A 21749-nucleotide genomic window follows, 5' to 3' on the forward strand; every position below is an offset into this window, starting at 1 on the left:
ACTGTCTGCAGCTCCCCCTGGTGAGGATCCGGCTGCTGTGACGAGACCTTCTCCCATCCAGGGGTCTTCACTGAGTGCTATCGGCAGAATGAGGAGAGGGCTCAGAAGCTGCTGGTCCGCGTGTCGGAGGCCTGGGGCAGGACCACCTGCCTGCAGCTGGCCCTGGAGGCCAAGGACATGAAGTTCGTGTCTCACGGGGGCATCCAGGTGATGTTCTGGGGGCCTCCTTCCAGAAATACCTGCCTTGGTGCTGCAGGGGCGGATGCAGCCTCCTGTGCATGTGGATAGCACAGGAGGTCACCATGTTGGGTCCTGTGGGGACCCAGGGATGGCGCTGGCCATCGGTCACCTGCTGCAGACAGGCATACCCTCTCCTCACTGTTTGCCGAGGAGAGAGCCGATGCTGAGTGAGAGTGCGTGGTTAGTTGTGAAGGCGGTGGCTCACCTCTGCACAGGATGGATGTCCCTACCTGGGAGCCCCCAGCAGGGCTCCAGGGCCAGGCCTCAGCTCCACCCACCCCTGCTACCTGGGGTCTCAGGAGGGATACATGGAGGCGGCACGACATCCTCCTGGAGCAGCAAGTGCAGGACACTCTGGCGTTGCCTTGATGACATGAGACATGTAGTGTACCGGGGGGCCCCTCAGAGCCCTGGCGCTTCCTTGGAGCACAGTCTCATCCTGTCACCACATGCTGAGTTGGCCATGCTGGATCCCAGGGGCTTGGTAGGGAGGAGTTCTGCCCACACCACCCACCCCAGGGAGAACTCAGGGGCCAGCTGGTGAGAGTGGGGCAGGGGGACAGAGCCCGGCTCCGGGTTTGAGCCTCACTTTCTGGTCTGGGAGAGCCCGGTCCTGCCCCCAGAGCCTCTTCCTGGGCTGTCAGACTCAGGACCAGACCAGAGCTGCCCACTGTGCTGCCCATCACGTCACCTGTGGGCCTGGCAGAGCGCCGTGCTTGAGCCTGCAGAGTCGCTCCTCCTTGGGAGTCTCAGGGAGCACAGGGTCAGGGTGGGTGGGGGGCCCATCGCCCTGAAACCCTCCTTCTGTCCGCAGGCCTACCTGACCAAGGTGTGGTGGGGCCAGCTCAGCGTGGACAATGGGCTCTGGCGCCTGGTGCTGTGCATGTTGGTCTTCCCGCTGCTCTACACTGGCCTCGTCTCCTTCAGGTGCTGGCCCGGCTGCAGGGCCGCTGGGGCTTGGGGCCAGACCTCCCTTCCCAAATGCCCCCTCTGGGTGTGTTCACTGCTGCCACCGGTCCCAAGATGGAAGGGATTCGCGCTGGGGAAGGGTGAGAACTGCCGTCGCCCAGTATCCACCGGGGCCGAGTTCCACCATGGCCTGAGGATTTTTTGATAGCCCTAAAGGAACCCGAGGGCCCTTCGGGGACCTCTTTGAAGGGCCGTCTGGCCGGGCCCGTACCATAGCCATGCGTGGAGGGTGGGTGGCCAGCCGCAAGTCCTGGGCCTCCCTTCTGTGGTGTGACCCATGGCTGAGCTTGCCCCTCACGGCCGTGGTCTCCCCTGCCCATGTCTTCCGCAGGAACCGGGAGCTGCAGGCAGACAGGTGCCTGGCCCGCGTCCGCGCCTTCTTCAGCGCGCCCGTGGTCGTCTTCCACATGAACATCCTGTCCTACTTCGCCTTCCTCTGCCTGTTTGCCTACGTGCTCATGGTGGACTTCCAGCCCCAGCCCTCCAGCTGCGAGTTCCTCATCTACGTCTGGCTCTTCTCCCTGGTGTGCGAGGAGCTGCGGCAGGTGGGCCAGCCCGCTCCCACTCCACCCGTGGACCCTCCTACCCCCAGGAGCATCCCGGGCTTGGTCACTTTCTCGTGGTGGCCCTTGGCCCCATGCCATGCACAGTGAACCCCACGTGGGTACTGAGAGCCGGGCGAGGCCCCTCAGAAAGTGCAGCCTGTGGTCTGCCAGCCGCTCCTGCCCTTGCTCCTCCTCCACCCGACCCCCTCAAGGCATTGGTTTTTGCTTGAAACTCTCTCTTATCACCCCAAGGGTGACATCACTGAGTGGTGTCCTGGATTTTGTGAGTCCCTGGCTCCGCTGTGAAGGACACTGCAAAATGTGGGGGTCCCCTCTTGGGAGGGGAGCTGGGCTCAGCGGGGGCCACCTCTTCTGCCAGCAGCCCCTCCCCGACTCTCAGCTACCCAGGAAGTGGTGCCGGTTTGTTGGTGGGAAACTGAGAAGGATGACCCACAGCCCCGCATGTCCCTGCTCCCCCCTCCAGCTCTTCTATGACCCTGACGGGAGCGGGCTGCGGAAGGCGGTGCTCGTGTACTTCAGTGACTACTGGAACAAGCTGGACGTGTGCGCTATCCTGCTCTTCATTGCGGGGCTGACCTGCCGGTGAGTGGCCTCCCCTCCTGGTGGCCCTCCCGTCCCATCAAAGGAGCAGCCCCCACAGGGCTGGGCTGGGGTGAGGCTGTGAGCTGGGTCCCCCTTGCGGTTTCAGCACCTCTCTGGATATATCTGTGCCAAGGGTGCCCTGCCCACGTGGGGACAGGGAGGAGCTGGGGCAGAGACGTGGGCTATGTCACCACGGGGAGCTGTCTGGTGGGAGTGCCCACATCCCAGCCGGGGGCCCTGACATCTCTAGAGCCCATCAAGGCCACATGTCTGCCCTGCGTGACCCCTTCATGAGCAGAAGGGGCTGGGCCAGCCTGGTGCTTCCCAGGACGCCCACAAGGCCCAGCTTCTCTGCCTGAGGCTGGGCTTCCGAACCCTCCTGGAGGCTCTGCCTCTGAACTTACACCCAGTTTTAATGCTTTGGGGTCTGGGGTCACAGTGGGGCTGGGGCCAGGCCTGAAGCAGCCAGCTAAGGCCCTGCTCCCTGTCAGGCTGTTCATGGGGCTGGGGAAGCTGGGCAGGGGGTTAGGGCCAGGCCTGGAGTGGCCAGCTGAGGCCCTGCTCCCTGTCAGGCTGTTCATGGGGCCGGGGCAGCTGGGCAGGGGGTTAGGGCCAGGCCTGGGGTGGCCAGATGAGGCCCTGCTCCCGTCAGGCTGTTCACGTGGCTGGGGCAGCTGGGCAGGGGCCTGGGGCCAGGCCGGGGGTGGCCAGCTGAGGCCCTGCTCCCCGTCAGGCTGTTCACGTGGCTGGGGCAGCTGGGCAGGGGCCCGGGGCAGCTGGGCAGAGGGCTGGGATCAGGCCAGGGTGGCCAGCTGAGGCCCTGCTCCCATGCAGACTCATGCCCTCGCTGCTGTACACCGGGCGCATCATCCTCTCCCTGGACTTCACCATGTTCTGCCTGCGGCTCATGCACATCTTCACCATCAGCAAGACGCTGGGGCCCAAGATTATCATCGTGAAGCGGATGGTAAGGGGGGGCCCAACGCACTCCAAGGTGGATGGTAAGGGGGGCTCTGAAGCACACTGGAGTGATGGTAAGGGGGGCCTAAGGCGCCCCGGGGCACAGCACACCCCACAGGACCCCAAGTCACCACTCTGCTTCCACACCCTAGTGTGCCTGTCTCGGGTCTTGCCTGTACGTTGCCTCTTCCAGGCAGCCTTCCCTGATCCCTGTTATAGCTCCTGTCGCTCCCCTTCTTGGGTCATGGTCACGACCCTTCCTACTCCTCGTGGGGTGCCCAGCACCCCTCTAGGCTGTTCCCTGAAGCTCCTGGCTCCATGCAGCCATGCTGTAAGGGTTGATGGAGTCTCGTCCATTGCAAGGCACTCGGGGACCCTCCTGTGGGCAGGGACAGTGTGGGGTGGTGTGGCTGCAACTGGTACCCCGCTCCCACAGATGAAGGACGTCTTCTTCTTCCTCTTCCTGCTGGCCGTGTGGGTCGTGTCCTTCGGGGTGGCCAAGCAGGCCATCCTCATCCACAATGAGAGGCGGGTGGAGTGGATCTTCCGGGGGGCCATCTACCACTCGTATCTCACCATCTTCGGGCAGCTGCCAACCTACATTGACGGTAGGAGGGGCCCTGACAGCTGTGGAAAAGGAGGTGCCACCCTTGTGGGATTCCTCCAGGGTCACAGAAGTGGGAGGATGGGAGGACTGGGCACATCCCACTCACTCAGCACTGCCTGGGGCTGTGGCTCCTGAAGGAAGAGATGGGTGCACTTGGGAGCCCATCAGTTGAGTGGGGCAGGCATCAGCTGGCCGCAGCTGGGCTGTACTTCGCAGTTGCGGGGAGATCAAAATGGGTCGGGGATGTGGCCTGGAGCATCAGCTGACACCACCCCCCCCCATTAAATGCCATCTGATTCCTTCCGTTCCTCCCACTGCAGTCAGACATAAGTCTTCCTTTTCTGAGTGGAGAGAACACAGAGTTTGTTCTCTGTCACGGCTTCATTGAGATGAATTCACATACAATAAAACTCGCCTGTAAAAAGTGGCCACTTCCACGGTTTTTAGTATATTTACAGAATCTAATTTTAGAACGCTTGTTCCAAAAGTCACCCCATACCCTTTAGCAGTCACCCCCGCCCCCCAAACGCAGGTGACCTGTCGTCTACTGTCTCTATCGTTGATGGTGCTCAGTAGCAAGGTCGTGTCGGACTCTTTGCAACCCCATGAACTGCAGCACACGAGGCTTCTCTGTCCTTCACTGTCTCCCGGAGCTGGTTCAGATTCATGTCCACCGAGGTGATGATATCATCCAACCATCTTATCTTCTGTCTGCCTTCTCCCGCCCTCACTCTTCCCCAGCATCAGGGTAGAAGGTGCCTTTTCTGGACGCTTCACATAAAGTGGATCATATGATATGTAGTCTTTTGTGTCTTGCCTGTTTTACTCAGTGTAATGTTTTCAAGTCATCTGTATTGTTATCCATATTTAATTCCTCCAGGGGATCTTCCCGACCCAGAAATCAGTTGACTGTTAACAAAAGGGTTTACCTGTTTTATTCCTATTAACCATGTGTCTATCCAGGTGCCAGCACCATGGTCCTAGCCAGTGTGAGTCCTTCAGCTTTGTTCTTTTTTTCATGATTGTTTTGGCCTCTGGGTCCCTTGGGTCCACATGAATTTTCAGGTGATCTAATCAGTTTCTCCAAAAAAGACATCCAGGATTTTGATTATAAACATGGGGTTTCTTCCAGTTATTTAGATCTTTAATTTCTTTCCATAGCATATTTTATTTTTCATCATATAAGTTGTAATTCTTTTGTTAAATTTACTCCTAAGTGTTTTTATTCTTTTTCATGCTTGTTGTAAGTAGAATTGTTTTATTAATTGGATTGTTTACTGTATAGAAAAACACTATATTTTGTATATTGAACTTGTATTCTGAAACCTTGCTGAACTTCTTTATTAGTTCTAATAGTTTTTAGGTGCCTTTTGAGGGATTTGCTATGATCATGTCATCCGCAAATACTTGTTCCTTTCCAATCTGGATGTCTTTTTTCTTTAAGTATTTAGATTTGGCTGCGCTGGGTCTTCACCGCTGCACGAGGCCTTCTCTAGACAGAATGAGTGGAGGCTACTCTCTGGCTGCAGTGCATGGGCTCCTCACCGTGTTGGCTTCCTTCGTTGTAGAGCATGGGCTCTAGGGTGTGGGGGCTTCTGTGGTTTTAGTGCACAGGTTTAGTTGCCCCGAGGCATGTGGAATCCTTCTGGACCAGGGATTGAACCCATGTCCCCTGCATTGCAAGGCAGATTACTCACCACTGGACCACCAAGGAAGCCCTTATCTTACAGATTTTTAAACGCCGAGTATATAGTTATGTTTTGTAATATTATGTATCCTTTACTTTTCTGCAAGTGCGGAGCTGTGTTTTGGTTTCTAGTCACATGTTCCATAGAGAAGGGTCGCCTCTGCAGCACGTTTCCTTTCTGACGTCTCCCTTTTCTTTACGACAGTTGTTCATTTTCTCTTTGACGTCTTTCCTGCCACATTCTGCTCCCAGGGTTAGGACCTGTGACTTAGATGACATAGGCCCTCCTGTGGATGACACACCCCCAGGAAGTGCCCTCGTAGGGTGCCTGGATCCCAGAAAGGCATGTGCCAGCCTGCAGTGCAGGTCTGGGTCTTGGGCTTTCCTGGCAGCGGGACTTCCTGCCCGTGAGGATGCTGGGTGTAGATGGTCAGCCCTTTCTGGCTTCCCTCGGGCTTGAGCTGACAGCTGAGGTCACCCAGATGTCCGGGGCTCCAGGCCAGTGAGGTCATTTCCCAAGGGCCCCTGTGACTCCACATGGCTTTCTGGACTCACTTGCCCCCTCATCCCGACCCAGGCGTGAACTTCAAACCAGACCAGTGTAGCCCCAACGGCACGGATCCCTACAAGCCCAAGTGCCCCGAGATCGACCAGGCGCGGCAGGAGCCCGTGTTCCCCGAGTGGCTGACTGTCCTTCTGCTCTGCCTCTACCTGCTCTTTGCCAACATCCTGCTGCTCAACCTGCTCATTGCCATGTTCAAGTGAGTGGCACATGCAGGGTACACACCCTGCTGCCTGTCCCCACCCTCAGGGTGGTGTGGATGGCGTGGAGCCTGGGACCCAGGACCTGGCTCAGCCCGGGCTGACCTGGTGATCGTGGCATCCAACCTGGGCACTACTGCTGGGGGGCAGCCCATGGGCCCTGTGCTCAGAGACCATGGGGAGGGGCACTGAAGTCTCACTCCTCCCACCCCAGCAGAAGGAGGTGGATGCGGGGCAGCGACTTAGCTGAGATCATCTTTGGGGGTGGAGGCGTGTGTGTCACACTTGTTAAGAATCTTGTGAGGCAAGACGACCTGTCTTTGCTCTCCATGTAAAGCAGGCACATAGGGCCGGCCCTGACTGTGGTGCCCAGGAGGCTGACCCTGTGGCTCAGGGCATTGCCACCCCCTCAGGCCCCTCCCGGCTTCTGGAGAAGAGCCCCTGGGACCTGTGGCCGGTTTGGGCACTGTTTCTCTTCTCTTCATCAGCTAGGGTGATGAGGTTGCCACTTGATGATTTTCCGTGTGCTCTGAACAGTGAGAGACCCTGCTCCAGTGCTGGGCTGTGATAGACAGAGGCCAGAGGCCCAGCAGGCAGCGGCTGTGTCTCAGCCCTGCCCAGCCTCCCTCCCCTCCTCCGAGGACCTCTGTCCGGGATCTGGGCCAGCTGACCTCTACCCGCACGAGACACAGGGTGTGGAGAACGAGCATGTCAGCCTGTTGAAGACACTGTCTCTTCTGTTTGTCAGATTCAGGGGAATCAGACCCTTTTAGGGTCCAGTGCAGGACACCATCCATCTCCCAACACATGAGGGTCTGTTTTGTTCTCTAGCAAGGTTTATGGGCTCTAAAATCTAGGTCTTCTTTCTTCATTCTCCTCTGGGCCCCCAGGGTGCTCAGCTGCCTTTCCTGTGTCCCGGTCGCCCTCCCTGGTGTGCCTTTGTGGGCAGTCACGGCGCACACTCAGGCAACGACACAGTTGTGCATAACCCAGCTTGTGTGGCCCATGTTCCTGGTAACCAGTGCTCCTCGCCCCCTGCAGCTACACCTTCCAGCAGGTGCAGGAGCACACGGACCAGATCTGGAAGTTCCAGCGCCACGACCTGATCGAGGAGTACCAGGGCAGGCCCCCCGCGCCGCCCCCCTTCATCCTCCTCAGCCACCTGCACCTCATCATCAAGAGGGTCGTGCTGAAGATCCCTGCCAAGCGGCATAAGCTGTTCAGTAAGCTGTCCCTCCCTCGTCCCCAGAGCCGCGTCTGGGGTGCAGCCGGGATCGGGGGGCAGCTCCTCTGAGCATCCCAGAAGCTCGGGGTGAGAGAGGGGACATGCAGTCCTCTCAGGCCCCCAGACTGCTGCCAGCCCACTGGGGTTGGGCGTGGGTGGGCTCCTCCGCCCCTCCCTGCGGGGCCCCCAGTGGGTCAGAGGCTCTCCTCCCCGCACAGAGAACAAGCTAGAGAAGACAGAGGAGGCGGCCCTCCTGTCCTGGGAGATGTACCTGAAGGAGAACTACCTGCAGGAACAGCAGTTCCAGCAGAAGCAGAGGCCAGAGCAGAAGATCCAGGACGTCAGTGACAAGTACGGGGCTGGGGATCTCGGCAGGGCTGACGCTGCAGCCCTGTGGTCCCTGAAATGCCTGTCACTTTGTTGTGGAGCAGGAGGCTCTGGGAGAAGGCGGCTTAGAAACGCCAGGGGAAAAGACCGGGGTGTTTGGATGGATGCTTGGCTGTGGAAGTGTTCTTCCTATGAACACATAGGCCCACTTGGGTGCAATTCCTACATTGTAGCAAACTGAGACCAAAACCAGCAAACATTTCCCAAACCACAGTGTCCCCTCCTCCTTCCAAAGTCCCCACTGGTACTCGGAGGCAGCGTCCCCTCCTCTGCCCAGAGGCCGCTCTGTCCTTCCTGAGTTTGTAACTGACAGCCTGTAGGCATATTGAGGTGAGGAACAGGTGTGTGTGCTCTGCACACCTGCCCCTCTGGCCCGGCCACGCCCCTCGGGCTGTCGGGTGGCCTGTGGGCCTGGGGCATCACTGGCTGCGAGGTCTTCCCCCTGGGCCACTAGGTGGTGCTCATTCTCTATGAAACTGTAGAGTGTAACCTTTCAAATCAAGAAGCCTGAAACTAGAGCTGAAGGAGCCTGTGCTGCTGGATGTGGTAAGCTGCCCACCTGCAAAGGGCACCAGGCTCTCTCCACTCACACCCAGACCCCTGGAAGGCCGCGGACCTCAGCTGTGTCCTCTTGCAGGGTGGATTCCATGGTGCGCCTGCTGGAAATGGCACATCTGAAGAAGTCGGGCGCCGTGGAGCAGAGACTGGCCTCCCTGGAGGAGCAGGTGGGCTCCGGGCTGGGACCTCTGTTTCTGCGCATGGTTCCGATGGCCCTTCTGGCCAAGCCCCAGGTGTTGGGTGGCTGCCTGGGGAAGACGGGGGTGGGGAGCTGGGCATCCCGTGTGCGGGCACCTATTGACCAATCTTGTTTTGAATGAGCGTTCCAGGTGGCCCAGACAGCCACAGCATTGCACTGGATTGTGAAGGCCCTGAGGGACAGTGGCTTTGGCTCAGAAGAAGGTGTCCCCACTCTGGGTGAGTGGGTGGCTGTGCCAGCGGCTGGTCTCTACCCACCTGTGCTCTTTTCTGTCTGGGTGTCTTTGGAGTGGAGAGGAGCAGCCCCAGCACCTTGGGATGCTTGACGCACCCCACGGCTACATGTGCTGAGCGTGGCCAAGTCCCCCGGCTTGACCAGGCTGGGGAATTCCAGAGGTAGCCTGTCCCAGGCCCCTGACCTCCCCGTGTGCATCAGGTCCAGCAGACCCGAGACCCAGTTGACCGGGTGACAGAAAGCACGTCTTTGCTCCCAGATTTGCAGCCGGCCAAGAAATGGTCACGAGCAACCCTCCTGGGCTGTTGCTGGCCCCAAAGGAGCCATCTGCCCTTTCATCCGGACAGGCTTCTGGAAGGGCTTGTGCATCATGTTGATTACTAAGAGCTCTGCTGGGAGCTACCCCAGGCAACGGGGGCCTGTGCCCAGGCCTTGGTCCTCCTGGCTGCAGTGATGGGAACCCTGGGGATGGTGCTCTCTTTGTGGCTGACTTTCAAACTGGGCTCAGGGAGGTGGAGGCAGCCCGGAAGTTTGGGGGAAAGGACCTCAGAGGGTGGCCCTGTCCCTCTCCCCATTTCCAGCACCCCAGAAGGCCTCAGTGGGGCGGGATCCTGAGCTGGACAGCGGATCGAAGGCAGAGGACCCAGGTGATGCCTACCACGTGAATGCCCGGCACCTGCTCTACCTGAGTTGCTCTGTCTTGCGATTCCCGGTGCCCAACGAGAAAGTGCCCTGGGAGGTGAGTGCCTGTTCTGGCCTCACCCACCAGGCTGCAGGGGCCCAGTGTCCTGGGGGGAGTGGTCTGGGCCCCAGGGTGGCTGAGCCTACCGAAGCCTTGAAGGGCCACGAGGGACAGATGAAGAGGGAAGCGTGGTCCACGAGACCTGAGGGCTGAAGCTGGGCCATGAACCTGGACACTGGGCTGCTATCCACACAGGCCCCACTGCCCTGCTTGTCCTCAAGCCCCCGTCCCCAGAGAACAGCCCCTATCCCCTTTCTGAATGCTGGGGAGGATGGAGGTAGAGAGTGAGAGGGAGCGAAGGAGGAGGCCTGGGGGTGTGCCACCACCCCCCGCCCCTCCCCCCACCCCGGCCCAGGCCTTCTCTCTGGTTTTCCTGGCACATCCCGGGCTGTCACTCCTCCCCAGTCTCTGCCAGGGGACTCCTCCTTCTGGAGTCCAGCCTAGCCCCCCATCCTCCCGCCTGGGGAGACTCCCCTCGACCACGGCTGGCCTAGGTGTGTGTGTCTTGAGGTCAGCCCAGCTCGGACTTTCGTGTCCTTTGGGCCCTCCCAGAGTTCTGCAGTCAGCTGTCCTGGGTGACGGCCAGCCTGGGGTGGTGACCGTCTGAGTCCCTGTGTCCCACAGACGGAGTTCCTCATGTACAACCCGCCCTTCTACACGGCCGACAGGAAGGACAAGGACCTGGTGGACCCCGTGGGAGAGTGAGTACCCTGCTTCCTGCCTGGGTGGGCGCCCCATCCTCCCTGGGGGCTGGGACATGCTAGGAGGCATGTGGCTGGGGGCGCCTGTGGCTGGAGGAGCCCCATGGTGGACGAGGGGTCACTGTGGCCACTCTGCCTCCCGCCATCTCTGTTGGGGATGCGACTTCTCCTCTCCCTTCCAGTGCCCTGGAACCTCTGTCCAGGATCAGCTACAATGCAGTGGACGGACCTCTGGACCGGCGTAGCTTCCATGGAGTCTACACAGTGCGGGACGGGCTCCCTCTGTGAGTGTACCCCCCCCCCCGCCCCCGCCCCGGCCCTTCTCCAGCCCTCAGCCACATCTGCGGTTTTCCTTCTGGGGTCAGGCTTCCTCTCCAGCAAAGTTGGTGTTTTTCTGATTTGTTGTTCAGTCTCTCAGTCATGTCCAACTCTTTGGGACCCCATAGACTACAATATGCCAGGCTTCCCTGTCTTTCATTATCTCCTGGAGTTTGCCCAAACTCATGTCCATTGAGTCGATGATGCCATGCAACCATCTCATCCTCTGCTTCCCTTCTCCTCCTTCCCTTGATCTTTCCCAGCATCAGGGTCTTTTCGCATCAAGTAGCTCTTCAGCTCTTCGCATCAAGTAGCCAAAGTATTAGAGCTTCGGCTTCAGCATCAGTCCTTCCAATGAACTTTCAGGGTTGATTTAAATTTTTCTGATAAAAACAAACAAAGTATGGAAGAAAGAAACATCAACATAAAGTACTTTCTACCAACCCCCGAGGCCTACACTTGGCAGTCTCCCTGGACACGTGTGGAGGGGTGGGGACTGTGAGCTGGCCCTGCTGGCCCGGGCACTGTGCCGTGGTTCTCTGACACAACTTTTAGGACCTCCATTCCTGAGGTGTAGAAAGAGGGTAAAACGTGGACCCCATTGTGAGAGTAAAGCAGGGGCAATGTTAAAGGGCTGCTGGGCTTACATTTCCAGGCTTGTGCTGTAGGGACAGTATGCCCCACTGCACAGGTATGGAATCAGCATAGAGATGAAAGGGGGCCTGTGGCGTCAGGCCCAGCAGGCACTTGGTGGATGCCTGCCGTGTGATGGCCTGGGGTCTGAGGGTCGCTGGGGAGGCTGCACCACCAGGGCGGAGGCCGGGGATGGGATCACAGTCAGCTGGGATTTGGAGACTCCAAGGAGCAGGCGGTTGTTGGGGGAAATTGCCTGTGGAAGGAGGTGGGTGGTGGGCCTCTGGGAATGTTCTGGAGCAGGGACGGGTTGCCGGGGTCCAGCCCCGGCTGATCCAGGGAGTTCGAAGTGGGGACGGCGTCGGCGAGGATCAGGATACAATAGCTTCAATTAGATATTAACTTGAGGTATAAAGAGTAATAGAATGAGGATAGCTCAGTAGGAAAATTCAGTGGAGAAAAGAGGCTGAGTAGCTTGGTTTACGCAGGAGACCAATAAAACTTCAAGACAAGAAGTTTGCACCACTTACGTAGGCCGCAGGCGTCCTTCCGTTCTCCCAAAGGAGAGGAGACTCTGAGGCCTCCCCGGTCGGATCTTGGAAGCCCAGGCAAAATTAGTAAGCTTGGTGGGTTCCGCGCTCCAGATGGAGACTCAGCCAGAGTGAGAGAGAGAGCGACATGGAGAGACCAGTATTTCAAGAAACTGATCCCAATTCTTTATTTTCCATGGTCTACTTTTATACACTGAGATGTTATGCAAAAGTCACGCGGGGTCAGCAGTCCTGACTTTTATCAAAGTCAGGTGCTTCATACAAATGTATACAGAGATCCTGGGGGTGTTACATCATCTTCTGGCCAGGGGGCCTGCTGACAATTTATGACCCTCTCCTTGTGACAGTGGTCAGTCAACCAGGACACTTATTTCTCCAGGGGTGATTATTCTCAAAACAGATGCCACCCAAATAAAGTTACATTCCTATAGGGTGAGGGTGTAGTGGGTTTTAGTTAAGGAAAGAATTTACTTAGCCTAAGGTCTAACGTGATTTATATCAAAGGTTAATACTTATTTCTTCTATATATTCATTAATGTGTGTAAGGCCAGGGGATGTGGAGACTTAGCAACAAACATTGGCTCAACAAATGAAAAACCCTTCACCAATACAATTTCTAATCAGCCCACTATACTTATACTAATGGTTTTCTAACTTTTCTAAGGAACCTGTTTTTAGAAGGTTTAAAGCATCTCGTGCCTCTCACAGTTGGGAGGCTGTGAGCAATCACATGTGGCCGGACAAGCCTGTCAGGCAGGCTAGAGAACCTTCAGAGGAGTTTGTAGGTTAAAACACTCTTGTCACGCCCAGGAGTTTTTATTAACTGGAGCTCTAAGTTAACTCCTTCTCTGAAAGAGGTGGTGGGGGACAGCCCCCCATAAAGTCAGAGGTGTAGGTGAGAGCACAAAGTAGTAAAGTAGGCAGGCTCTGGTTATGGGGGTAGATGCTCGAGGATTTCCAGGGGGACTCCTGAGGCTCGATCCCGCCTTTGCGTATGTCGAGCCTCCTTCCTCATGACCTTTGCCACGGGCCGAGTGCCTCACTCTGGCCCCCAACAAGGGGTGACCACTGGGGTAGAAGCTGCAGGATGGGGCGGTAGAGATGAGTGGGGCAGGGAAACTGAGGTGACCAGGTGCGTCTCCAGCCCTGGACAGGGGAGGGGATTGGCGAGGGGGATACAGTGTGCAGGAAGACAGCAGTGCTGAGAGTCACAGGCAGAGGAGGGGGACCGTTGATGCATGCTCACAGGCCAGCTGAGGGCCTCAGGCACGGCGCCATGGTCAGTCAGGCGCTCTTTGGGGGGACATCTGCCATGGGGCTGGTTTCTGCTCCCAGAGGCCCCTTTCCTCTCCAGCCCACCCCAAGGTAGCCACTGCCCACCCTGGAACCCCCGACAGACAGGGTTTGCAGTGGACAGCCCCAGCGCATGACACAGAGTCACCCAGCCTGGTCAAGGGGCCTTGGGCTCTGGAGTCTGGTCTGGGCCTCCTCCCTGGTCCTATCCAGGGGAGCTGCCTGGGCTCCAAGAACCCTGAGCCAGGGCAGCTTTGGGTAGAGCTGGCACACAGCCCCTGCCTGCTGCCCTGGCTGGGGTCTCCAGCCACTGGCGGTGGGCTGAGCTGACCCCTGTCTACCCAGAAACCCCATGGGTCGCACGGGACTGCGCGGCCGTGGGGACCTCAGCTGCTTCGGCCCCAATCACACGCTGCAGCCTGTGATCACCCGGTGAGTAGCCCCTGATAAGTACAGTGTCACCCAGCGCCCCACCCGTGGTGGGGCAGGGGATGAATGTGGGTGCCTCCAGGAGAGCCCAAACCCTTCTTCCCCACAGGCTGCCTCACTTCCCTGTGGGTCCCCTCCTTCAGAGGCCCCTTGGGGAGGACTTTGTCACTACGCAGACAAATATCCATACCAATTCACCCTTCACTTCCAGAGTGACAGAGGGGGAAGGGCTGGGTCCAGGGCATGGGCTTCTTTAAGGCTTTTGGTAGAAAAATATTGTCCAACAAGGCTGACCCGCTCTGGTCAGACTGGAGGTTATGGGAGCAGATGGTTCCTCTCCCCTGGAGCAGGTGCTAGTGGCCTAGCAGGTGGCCTCCTGGGGCGGGGGTGGGGGCAGGGGTAGCCTGACCCTTCCCCTCGCATCTTTTTGCAGCTGGAGGCGGAGCCTGGATGGTGCCATCTGCAGGAAGAACGTCAAGAAGATGCTGGAGGTGCTGGTGGTGAAGCGTGGCCCCTCCGAGCACTGGATGCTGCCTGGGGTGAGGCCCCCGCTGTCCCAGGCCCTGCACTCGTTTGCCTTCTCTGCCACCGACAGGTCACCAGCCACCAGCGGCCGCTGCCCTGGACAGCTTGGAAGCTGTCCCTGTTCTGAATGACAAAGGCTGGTCCTTGCCTTAGAAGGAGTGCTTTCTCCTAGCTCTTCGTTTGGTGGTTGTGAAGATGGGTTCAGGCGCTCTTTGGAGCGTAAGCACTGACTGAGCACCTGCTGGGTCCAGGCACCAGGCTCAGGGCTGGGGCTGCCCCTGCAGAGCTCAGGGTTGGGGGTGGGCGTCTTGGGCACGCAGGCCCTGGGGCCTGAGCTGAGCCCCGAGGGCAGGATGGTGTTGCTGGGGGCAGGGCGGGGCATACACGTGTCCTCTGCTCGGGGCAACAGCTATTTGCAGGACTGATGGGCTCATGGTAACATAACTGGGATGTGTTCTGCTGGGCCTGTCCTGACCAAGCAGCCCAACCACTCGGACTCTGACCCGTCTGTCTGCCCTCTGCTCTCCCAAACCCTGTCGTTACTCTGGGGTCAGAACAGGCAGGTCCAGACAGGAGGACCGTGCACCCACAGGCCCCAGGCCAGTGTCCCTGTGCAGCTCTGAGGGGCCCCTCCCCCGAGCCTGCCCCTGGAGTCCATAATCTACCGCAGCTCAGCACGAAGCTGCTGGGTTTTCCCGGCATCCACCCGGTGGGGCAGCAAGTTAATGAGTGTGCGTGGGGCAGACCCCCTGAGGGTCTTCAGACCCCAGCCAGGATTCCAGGGCTCTGGGTGGTCTGGCTCCTGCAGCCACGACCCCCGTGCCCTCCAGGTGAGGGAAGGTGAGCGCAGGCTGGGTCATCTCCCCCCGAGAATTCTCCAGCACCCTTCAACCTCCCTCTCCAGTCTCTCTTGACATCTTCTGAGCAGTGTCCCCTGAGAGACAGCTGAAGGTCCTGCCACCCCAGGCGGTGCAAGGCAGGGAGTCTCCCAGGCTGGAGCAGTAGATGTGGTGTGGATGAGGCGCCCTAGATGGGTGGAGAGGGGAGTGCAGGTGCAGGCCCGTGTCCAGGGCAGGGTGTGCCAGGAGCCCAGCACACTGGAGCCGAGGCTAGAGGTGGGGTGGGGACGCACACACACGAGACACAGCCCTCTGGCTGGTGGCCAGGTGGCAGAGTTCAGGGTGCTGGTTCCCCCATGGTGCCTGGTACCCCTCAAAGGTTGTGACACCTGGCCTCACGGGCTGACATGGAGAGTAGGCTCTGGGCAATGTCACACTGGCCCCGAGGCAGCTGCTGCCAGAGGCTCATCCGCTTGAGGCTCCGGGGGGCTGGCCCACTGCCCATGCCAAGTGGGTGGCCAGAGGACACAGGTCCCAAACCACCCTGCCCACCTGCCCCTGCCTCCCTCTCTGCTCAGGGCTTCCGGGAGCCAGGAGAGATGCTGCCCCGGAAGCTAAAGCAGGTCCTGCGAAGAGAGTTCTGGTCTTCCTTCGAGCGCCTGCTGACTCAGGGCATAAAGGTGAGGTGGCTCTTCCGCTTTGCTCCCACCTGTGCGCCTGGGCCCTGGGGTGTGGTTGTGCCAGCTGCTGAGCAGGCTGCAGGAGCCGGGTGGGGACCCTGCCCTGAGCCCACTGCCCACAGCTCCTGGAGGGAGAACTGGGGCCATGTGGCCTGGCTCTGGGCCCCTCGCCTTCCTTCCCTGTCTGGGCTTTCTCCCGAGATCAAGGAGGGCTCTTGGGTCAGGGAAGGCCTATTGTCTGGCTCACAGTCACTCTTGCCCTGAGCACAGCTGGGCACAAACACATAACTTGCTTTTTCAGTGAATTTGCAAAGGCCGTAGTTTTAGGTCTTTATTTCCGAATCCACTTGCTCTTTTTCACAACCACGTAACATTCTGTGCCGTGATTTATTTAAGCAGTCCTCCAGGTGGGTGTGTGAGTCGTTGGTTCTGCCTCTTGTGTCTCAGGATGAGGTAGGCAATTGCTGATATTTACGGCTTGACCTACAAACCCAGCAGTTCCGCGTGGTTTGTCCGCTGCAGCCCCTGAGGGAGCATCGCCTTCTCTCTTTTCTCTACTTAGTAAAAAATAATTAAACTTGATTTGTTGAGGTTAAATCTAAACAACATATAATGAGCCATTTTGAAGTGAGCAGTTCAGTGGCATTTGGTGCATAGACAGCTTGGTGTGGTCCCCACCTCTGTCTAGCTCAAGAATGTGCTGTTACCCCCAAAAGGGAGCCCGTACCCTTGAGCAGTCACCCGCTTCATCCCCGCTCCAGCCCCTGGCGCCCATGAGGCTGCCTTCTGTCTCTGTGGATCTGCCTGTTCTGGACATTTATTGTCGGTGGAATCATTTAGCGTGAGGCCTTCAGTATCTGGCTTCTTTCACTTAGCCTACTGTCTGGAGGTCCACCCATCCTTTTTAATCCTTCCAAGGGCAGTTGAGGCAGGTCTGGATGCCAGGCCAAAGACCAAGAGGGTGACGAGCGAAGCCATGGCCCCCTGTGATGGGTCATTCAAATTGAAGGCTGTGCTGGGGGCAGGAAGACAAGGCAGGGAGAGGCAGGTGGGGCTGGGGCATGGTGGACAGCTGTGCTCACAGTGGCCCAGACCCAGAGAAGTCTTGGGGCCCTCCCTCTGGGGGAAATCCAGGGGATCAGGGATCCATCACACCCTTGCTACCCACCAGGTGTACAAAGGATACATGGATGACCCCAGGAACACGGACAATGCCTGGATCGAGACGGTGGCTGTGAGCATCCACTTCCCAGACCAGAGCGATGTGGAGCTCAAGAGGCTGAACTCTGTATGTGGCCTGGGTTTCAGGCTTGGAGGAACAGGGGCTGGGGCCATCAGTGCTCTGGAGAGGTCCTGGGGCCTGCAGGGAGGGGTCTGAGGGGTCCCTGGCCTGGGGCCAGAGCTGGCCAGGACCAGAGAAGGGGGCTGTGGGGTTTGAGTTGTACCAGAGGGTCTGTGGGGGCAACCAGGAGAGGCCAGAGGGCAGCAGCAGGTGGGTGGGGCAGAGGGGGACCCTGGGGCCTCTGGGCTCATGCCCAGGTGAGGCTGGTTCATGCACTCTTGTGGGGATATCGTCCTGTGTACTTTGATCCCCCTACAGACCCCGAATCTGGAACTGGGCTGGGAAGTCCCAGGGAACAAAACCCAGGCCTTGTCTGCAGGACAGAAAACCGCAGAATAAGGCTGTACCCACCCGCCCCCCACGCTTTCAAAGTTTCTGGGGCTTCGCAAACATTTTCTGATTTGTGCCTGAAGGGGGTGATCTTAGCACCGTTCAGTAGAAGTACAAAGGCAGCGGTCACTAGCCAGTCTGTAGCAGGTCTGGGAGCCGGGCCTTGGGGTCCCCACCGCCCTCCTGCTGTCTATGGGTTCAGGGTGTGGGCGTGAGGGCAGGGCTGCTTGGGAGGGACTCAGGACTCACTTCTGTTTCCGCAGCATCTGCACTCCTGTGACGAGGGGATGGCCATTCGCTGGCAGGTGGTGGATGAGCGCATCCCCCTGTATGACAACCACAAGGTCATCCTCCAGAAAGTGGCCGCCTTGTTCATGGCCTACTACTGACCCGAGACACAGCCTGCGTGGCCCTGTGGGGGCCAGCGGGGCTGGTGCATCTACGGCCCACTGGGAGTGTCTGCCCCTCATGGCCAGCTCATGAACTGGAGGCATTGGGGTGGTCTGGGAGGAGAGCTGAGCAGGACACAGGCAGGCTCTGGCCACGAGGCAGGGCCTCGGGGTCAAGGTGGCCACTGGGACTCCGCCAGCCAACACTGCCTCTCCCGAGCCTGCTGGTGGCCTGTGGACGCCCTCCTGGCCACATCCTCTGAGCAGCACGTCCGCCACCCTCAGTGCATCTGCCCCAGGCCAGCGCATCTCCGAGAGTCAGCGCTCCCTGTGGCCTCCTCAGGCCCACGGCCCCAAGAGGGCCTCCACTGTGCCCTAACTGGGACCCTCACCTGGTCTGGGGCAGCCTGGGACTCCAGTTCCCATGACCGTCAGGGCTGAGCCCCGTGGTGGGACAGGAGGACAAGCTCCCACCTCCTCTTGAGTTGCGGAGGTCTCTGCCTGTGTGCTGTCCCGGGCCCAGGCGGGGAGGACGCAGAAGCACCGGGGGTGGGACCTCTCCTGCACGTGGTGCTCCCTCCTCCCTCCTCCAGGGAGGAGTGGGTCGTGGGTGTGGACTGAGGGGCCACCCAGTTTAGCATCAGTACCTCACAGACTGTCTGCAGCCTTGGGATGTTGTGCAAACCCTGCACCAAACCCGCCCTCCCCACCAGAGTCACTGGTCTCTTGTTTGTCCTTCAGATGGAGTTGCAGACAGGAGCAGTGGTGGGGGATTGTGTCTGAGTCACAAGACCTCTTCCAGCCACAACCAGGCTTCCCGGGGCCCAAGGGGATCTCCTGTGGACACCCCACAGCCCCCTAGTCCAAACTCATGACTGCTCCTCCAATCAACAACCTTCCCAACACGCACACACAGCTTCCCTCTTCCTCATTTTCCTAGAGCCCAGCTCCAGCCTCCAACCTGGGGCTCAGCTGCTCATGCCTTCCCTTGCCCCTACCCTGCAGGTGCTCAGGCACTGTGGGGTACTTGCTTGTTTTTTTAATCTAGAATTACAGATCCAGCCAAACTAGCGCTTAAGTGGCAGCACCAAATAAAGACATTTAAAACTCATAAAGAAAGTTACTCGCTCAGTCGTGTCCGACTCTCTGTGACCCCATGGACTGTAACTCACTCTTCCCCTATCCATGGAATTCTCCAGGCAAGAATCAAGAGTGGGTGGCCATGCCCTTCTCCAGGGGATCTTCCCCCTCCCAGGGATCTCTCACATCGCAGGCAGATTCTTTACTGTCTGAAACGTGCTTCTCATGCATCCTTTCTGAAAGAACTTCTCAAAGAAGAACTACAGAAAAGTGAAACACACCGTAACAAAGGACCACAGCCGGACCACTCCCTTTCCCACAGTTCTAGAGGCTGGGAGTGGAGGTCAGGTGTGGGCAGGGTGGTCCCTTCTGAAGCCTCTGCCTCTGCTTGTCCCTGGCCGCCTCATTCCACGTCCTCAGGTGGTCTTTCCTCAGAGTGTGCAGGGAAGGAGGGGTTTCTAGTTCTCCTCTTACAGGGGCACTAATGCTGCCATGTCTGGGCCCCACCCTACGACCTCATTTAACCTTACTTATTTAGAGGTCCTTGCTCCAAATACAGCCACATGGGATTGGGGCTTCAACATAGGGATTTGGGGAAGGGATACAAACAGGTGTCAAACACGAACAGGACACAAATATCTGGCTTCCCTGGTGGCTCAGTGGTAAAGAATCTGCCTGCAGTGCAGGAGACTTGGGCTCGATCCCTGGGTCAGGAAGATCCCCTGGAGAAGGAAATGGCAACTCACTCCAGTATTCTTGCCTGGGAAATCCCGTGGGCGAGGAGCCTGGTGGGCTGTAGTCTGTTGGGGTCACAAAAGAGTCAGATGTGAGTTAGCAACTAAACAACAGCACAGACATTTAGTCCATCACACAAACACACACACACGTAACCAAAAGCGGGGTCCAGTTGCTCACTGCTCAAAAGACAATAAAGAGGCCAGGTTGTTGGAAAGGAAAGTTTGTTTTATTCTGGATGCCAGCAACAGGGGTTGGGGGGGAGGGTGGACACCTGTCCAAAAGCTGACTTCCCCCACTTTACTGACAATCAGTGGCAAGAGCGTTCATGGACAGAGGGAGGGACTCCTCACAGAAACAGCAGTCAGCTCTGACTGTCATCTGGTGATTGGTCTTCAGTGGTCTGAGCAGCGTCACCCGGATTGTCTCAAGTACATTAATCTTCAATTCCAGGGTCGGCTTGTTCCCATTTCCTTGAGGCCAGTTCTTGGAACTGTGGCAGCTTATGTCATAGCTACACTCTGGTCATTATGCACCAATGGTTAACTTCTCCACCTGGTAGGGGTTTCAGTATCTACAGGACAGCTCACAGGAGATGGCTCAGAATATCCTCTATAGCACTGGAGGAAGAACTAAAGGTCCTTGACTCAGCTTCCTGACTATTTTTGTTTTGTCCCATTTGACTGTTTTCCTCTGCTTTTGTATTTTTTCACTTCTCTGATTAAACTTGTTCTTGGCTGAAGTTTTTCTACAGACAAAAGGCAGGCAGAGAACATGGGAGGGAAGGACCCGTTTCACACATAGACTGAGCTCTGCAGAAGCAAAAAAAAACCTACTAAATGTAGAGCTAAGTTTTACCACTGTTGAGGCATGATGTAAAAAGAAAATTTAATGGTCGTTCTTGTAGAAATCCCAGCTTGTGTCCCTGGGAGCGGGCAGAGGAATGAACGCAGCCAATACAAGTAGAGAAGGTCTCCTCTTGTCACAAGGAAGAAATAGATGCTGACCGTCACAGTGCTGGGGGAAGAACACGGGCAGTGAGACCTGCGAATGTATATCACAGCCCAGGTAACCTCCAGAGGATGGAGAGAGAGGAATAACATCAAGCCACCAGAGGAACCAAGCAGAAACCTAGTCAAAGGGAGAAAATAGCAGTAGAGGATGCTTCACATGGAATAAGGTGGCAGGAAATAATCAAAACGTATTAGCAATTATGACACATGCAAAGTGTGAGTCGCATATTGGGATAAAAGATAACAACAAATTTCTCTTCTTTTCTGTATATTTTCCTCTATCACCCCAAAGAGACATGTTTTAGCTGACAATAGTAGGGAGTCAGCCCACCAAACACTGTCCAGAGAAAAGGTGCGGATGCAGGTCCAGCAGAGGACAGAACTTAAGGTTTGAGTTTGTCCTTTTAAGAACAAAGGGGAGTTTGAGCGGGAAAAGGTAACAATCTATTAAGAAGGTAGCGGTTTTGCAATGGCACCCCACTCCAGTACTCTTGCCTGGAAAATCCCATGGACTGCTCCTCCGTCCATGGGATCGCTAAGAGTCGGACACGACTGAGAGACTTCACTTTCACTTTGACTTTTCACTTTCTTGCATTGGAGAAGGAAATGGCAACCCACTCCAGTGTTCTTGCCTGGAGAATACCAGGGACGGGGGAGCCTGTTGGGCTGCCATCTATGGGGTCGCACAGAGTCGGACACGACTAAAGTGACTTAGCAGCAGCAGCATCCATCTTCCCAGGTGACTCAGTGGTAAAGACCCCGCCTGCCGATGCAGGAGACGTGGGTTCAATCCCCGGGTCAGGAAGATCCCCTGGAGAAGGAAATGGCAACCCACTCCAGGATTCTTACCTGGGGAATCCCACGGACAGAGGAGCCTGGCAGGCTATAGTCCAGGAGGTCACAAAAGTCAAGACTCAACTGAACACAAACTTCCAATCTAGCATCATATCTTTTAAAATATGAAATGCAAAATTGATAGAAATTCCAGGAGAAATGGGCAAACTCACAGTAATGTTTAAGATTTTTCTTTTAGAATCAAGGAATCAAGGAGCAAACAAAAAATAGGGCAAAATTTGAATAACGCAATCAACAGGATTGAGGTCATTCTATGCAGTGTTTGTGAGCATGTTTATCTAAATATTGTGAAACTGTTAGTTGCTCAGTCATCTCTGA

The 21749-nt window shown here is 57.3% G+C and overlaps 1 protein-coding gene and 1 non-coding gene across 5 annotated transcripts in view; both read left to right on the forward strand.

The window, feature by feature from the left end:
• TRPM2 (transient receptor potential cation channel subfamily M member 2) overlaps nucleotides 1-20235 on the forward strand; it is a 51878-nt gene extending 31643 nt beyond the window's left edge. For 2 of the 4 annotated variants that reach the window (XM_070366817.1, XM_070366818.1), the window contains exons 15-33: nucleotides 62-207; nucleotides 1055-1167; nucleotides 1541-1754; nucleotides 2239-2357; nucleotides 3192-3324; nucleotides 3754-3925; nucleotides 6189-6372; nucleotides 7415-7596; nucleotides 7817-7949; nucleotides 8623-8710; nucleotides 8873-8960; nucleotides 9558-9715; nucleotides 10343-10419; nucleotides 10602-10703; nucleotides 13560-13646; nucleotides 14077-14182; nucleotides 15586-15687; nucleotides 16859-16975; nucleotides 17623-20231. In XM_070366817.1, coding sequence (XP_070222918.1) covers nucleotides 62-207; nucleotides 1055-1167; nucleotides 1541-1754; nucleotides 2239-2357; nucleotides 3192-3324; nucleotides 3754-3925; nucleotides 6189-6372; nucleotides 7415-7596; nucleotides 7817-7949; nucleotides 8623-8710; nucleotides 8873-8960; nucleotides 9558-9715; nucleotides 10343-10419; nucleotides 10602-10703; nucleotides 13560-13646; nucleotides 14077-14182; nucleotides 15586-15687; nucleotides 16859-16975; nucleotides 17623-17748 — 2447 coding nt within the window. In that variant the 3' untranslated portion in view covers nucleotides 17749-20231. Of the gene's footprint in view, nucleotides 1-61; nucleotides 208-1054; nucleotides 1168-1540; nucleotides 1755-2238; nucleotides 2358-3191; nucleotides 3325-3753; nucleotides 3926-6188; nucleotides 6373-7414; nucleotides 7597-7816; nucleotides 7950-8622; nucleotides 8711-8872; nucleotides 8961-9557; nucleotides 9716-10342; nucleotides 10420-10601; nucleotides 10704-13559; nucleotides 13647-14076; nucleotides 14183-15585; nucleotides 15688-16858; nucleotides 16976-17622 lie in introns of all 4 variants that reach the window. The other 2 variants (XM_070366819.1, XM_070366821.1) reach the window with 2 other exon arrangements.
• LOC138986843 (Z6 small nucleolar RNA) lies at nucleotides 15561-15629 on the forward strand. Its single transcript, XR_011463464.1, has one exon. It is a non-coding gene; the product is annotated as a Z6 small nucleolar RNA (small nucleolar RNA).
• Nucleotides 20236-21749: the final 1514 nt, after the last annotated feature.

The sequence above is a fragment of the Bos mutus genome, unplaced genomic scaffold (genome assembly GCF_027580195.1).
Source record: "Bos mutus isolate GX-2022 unplaced genomic scaffold, NWIPB_WYAK_1.1 CTG214, whole genome shotgun sequence".
Classification (NCBI taxonomy): domain Eukaryota; kingdom Metazoa; phylum Chordata; class Mammalia; order Artiodactyla; family Bovidae; genus Bos; species Bos mutus.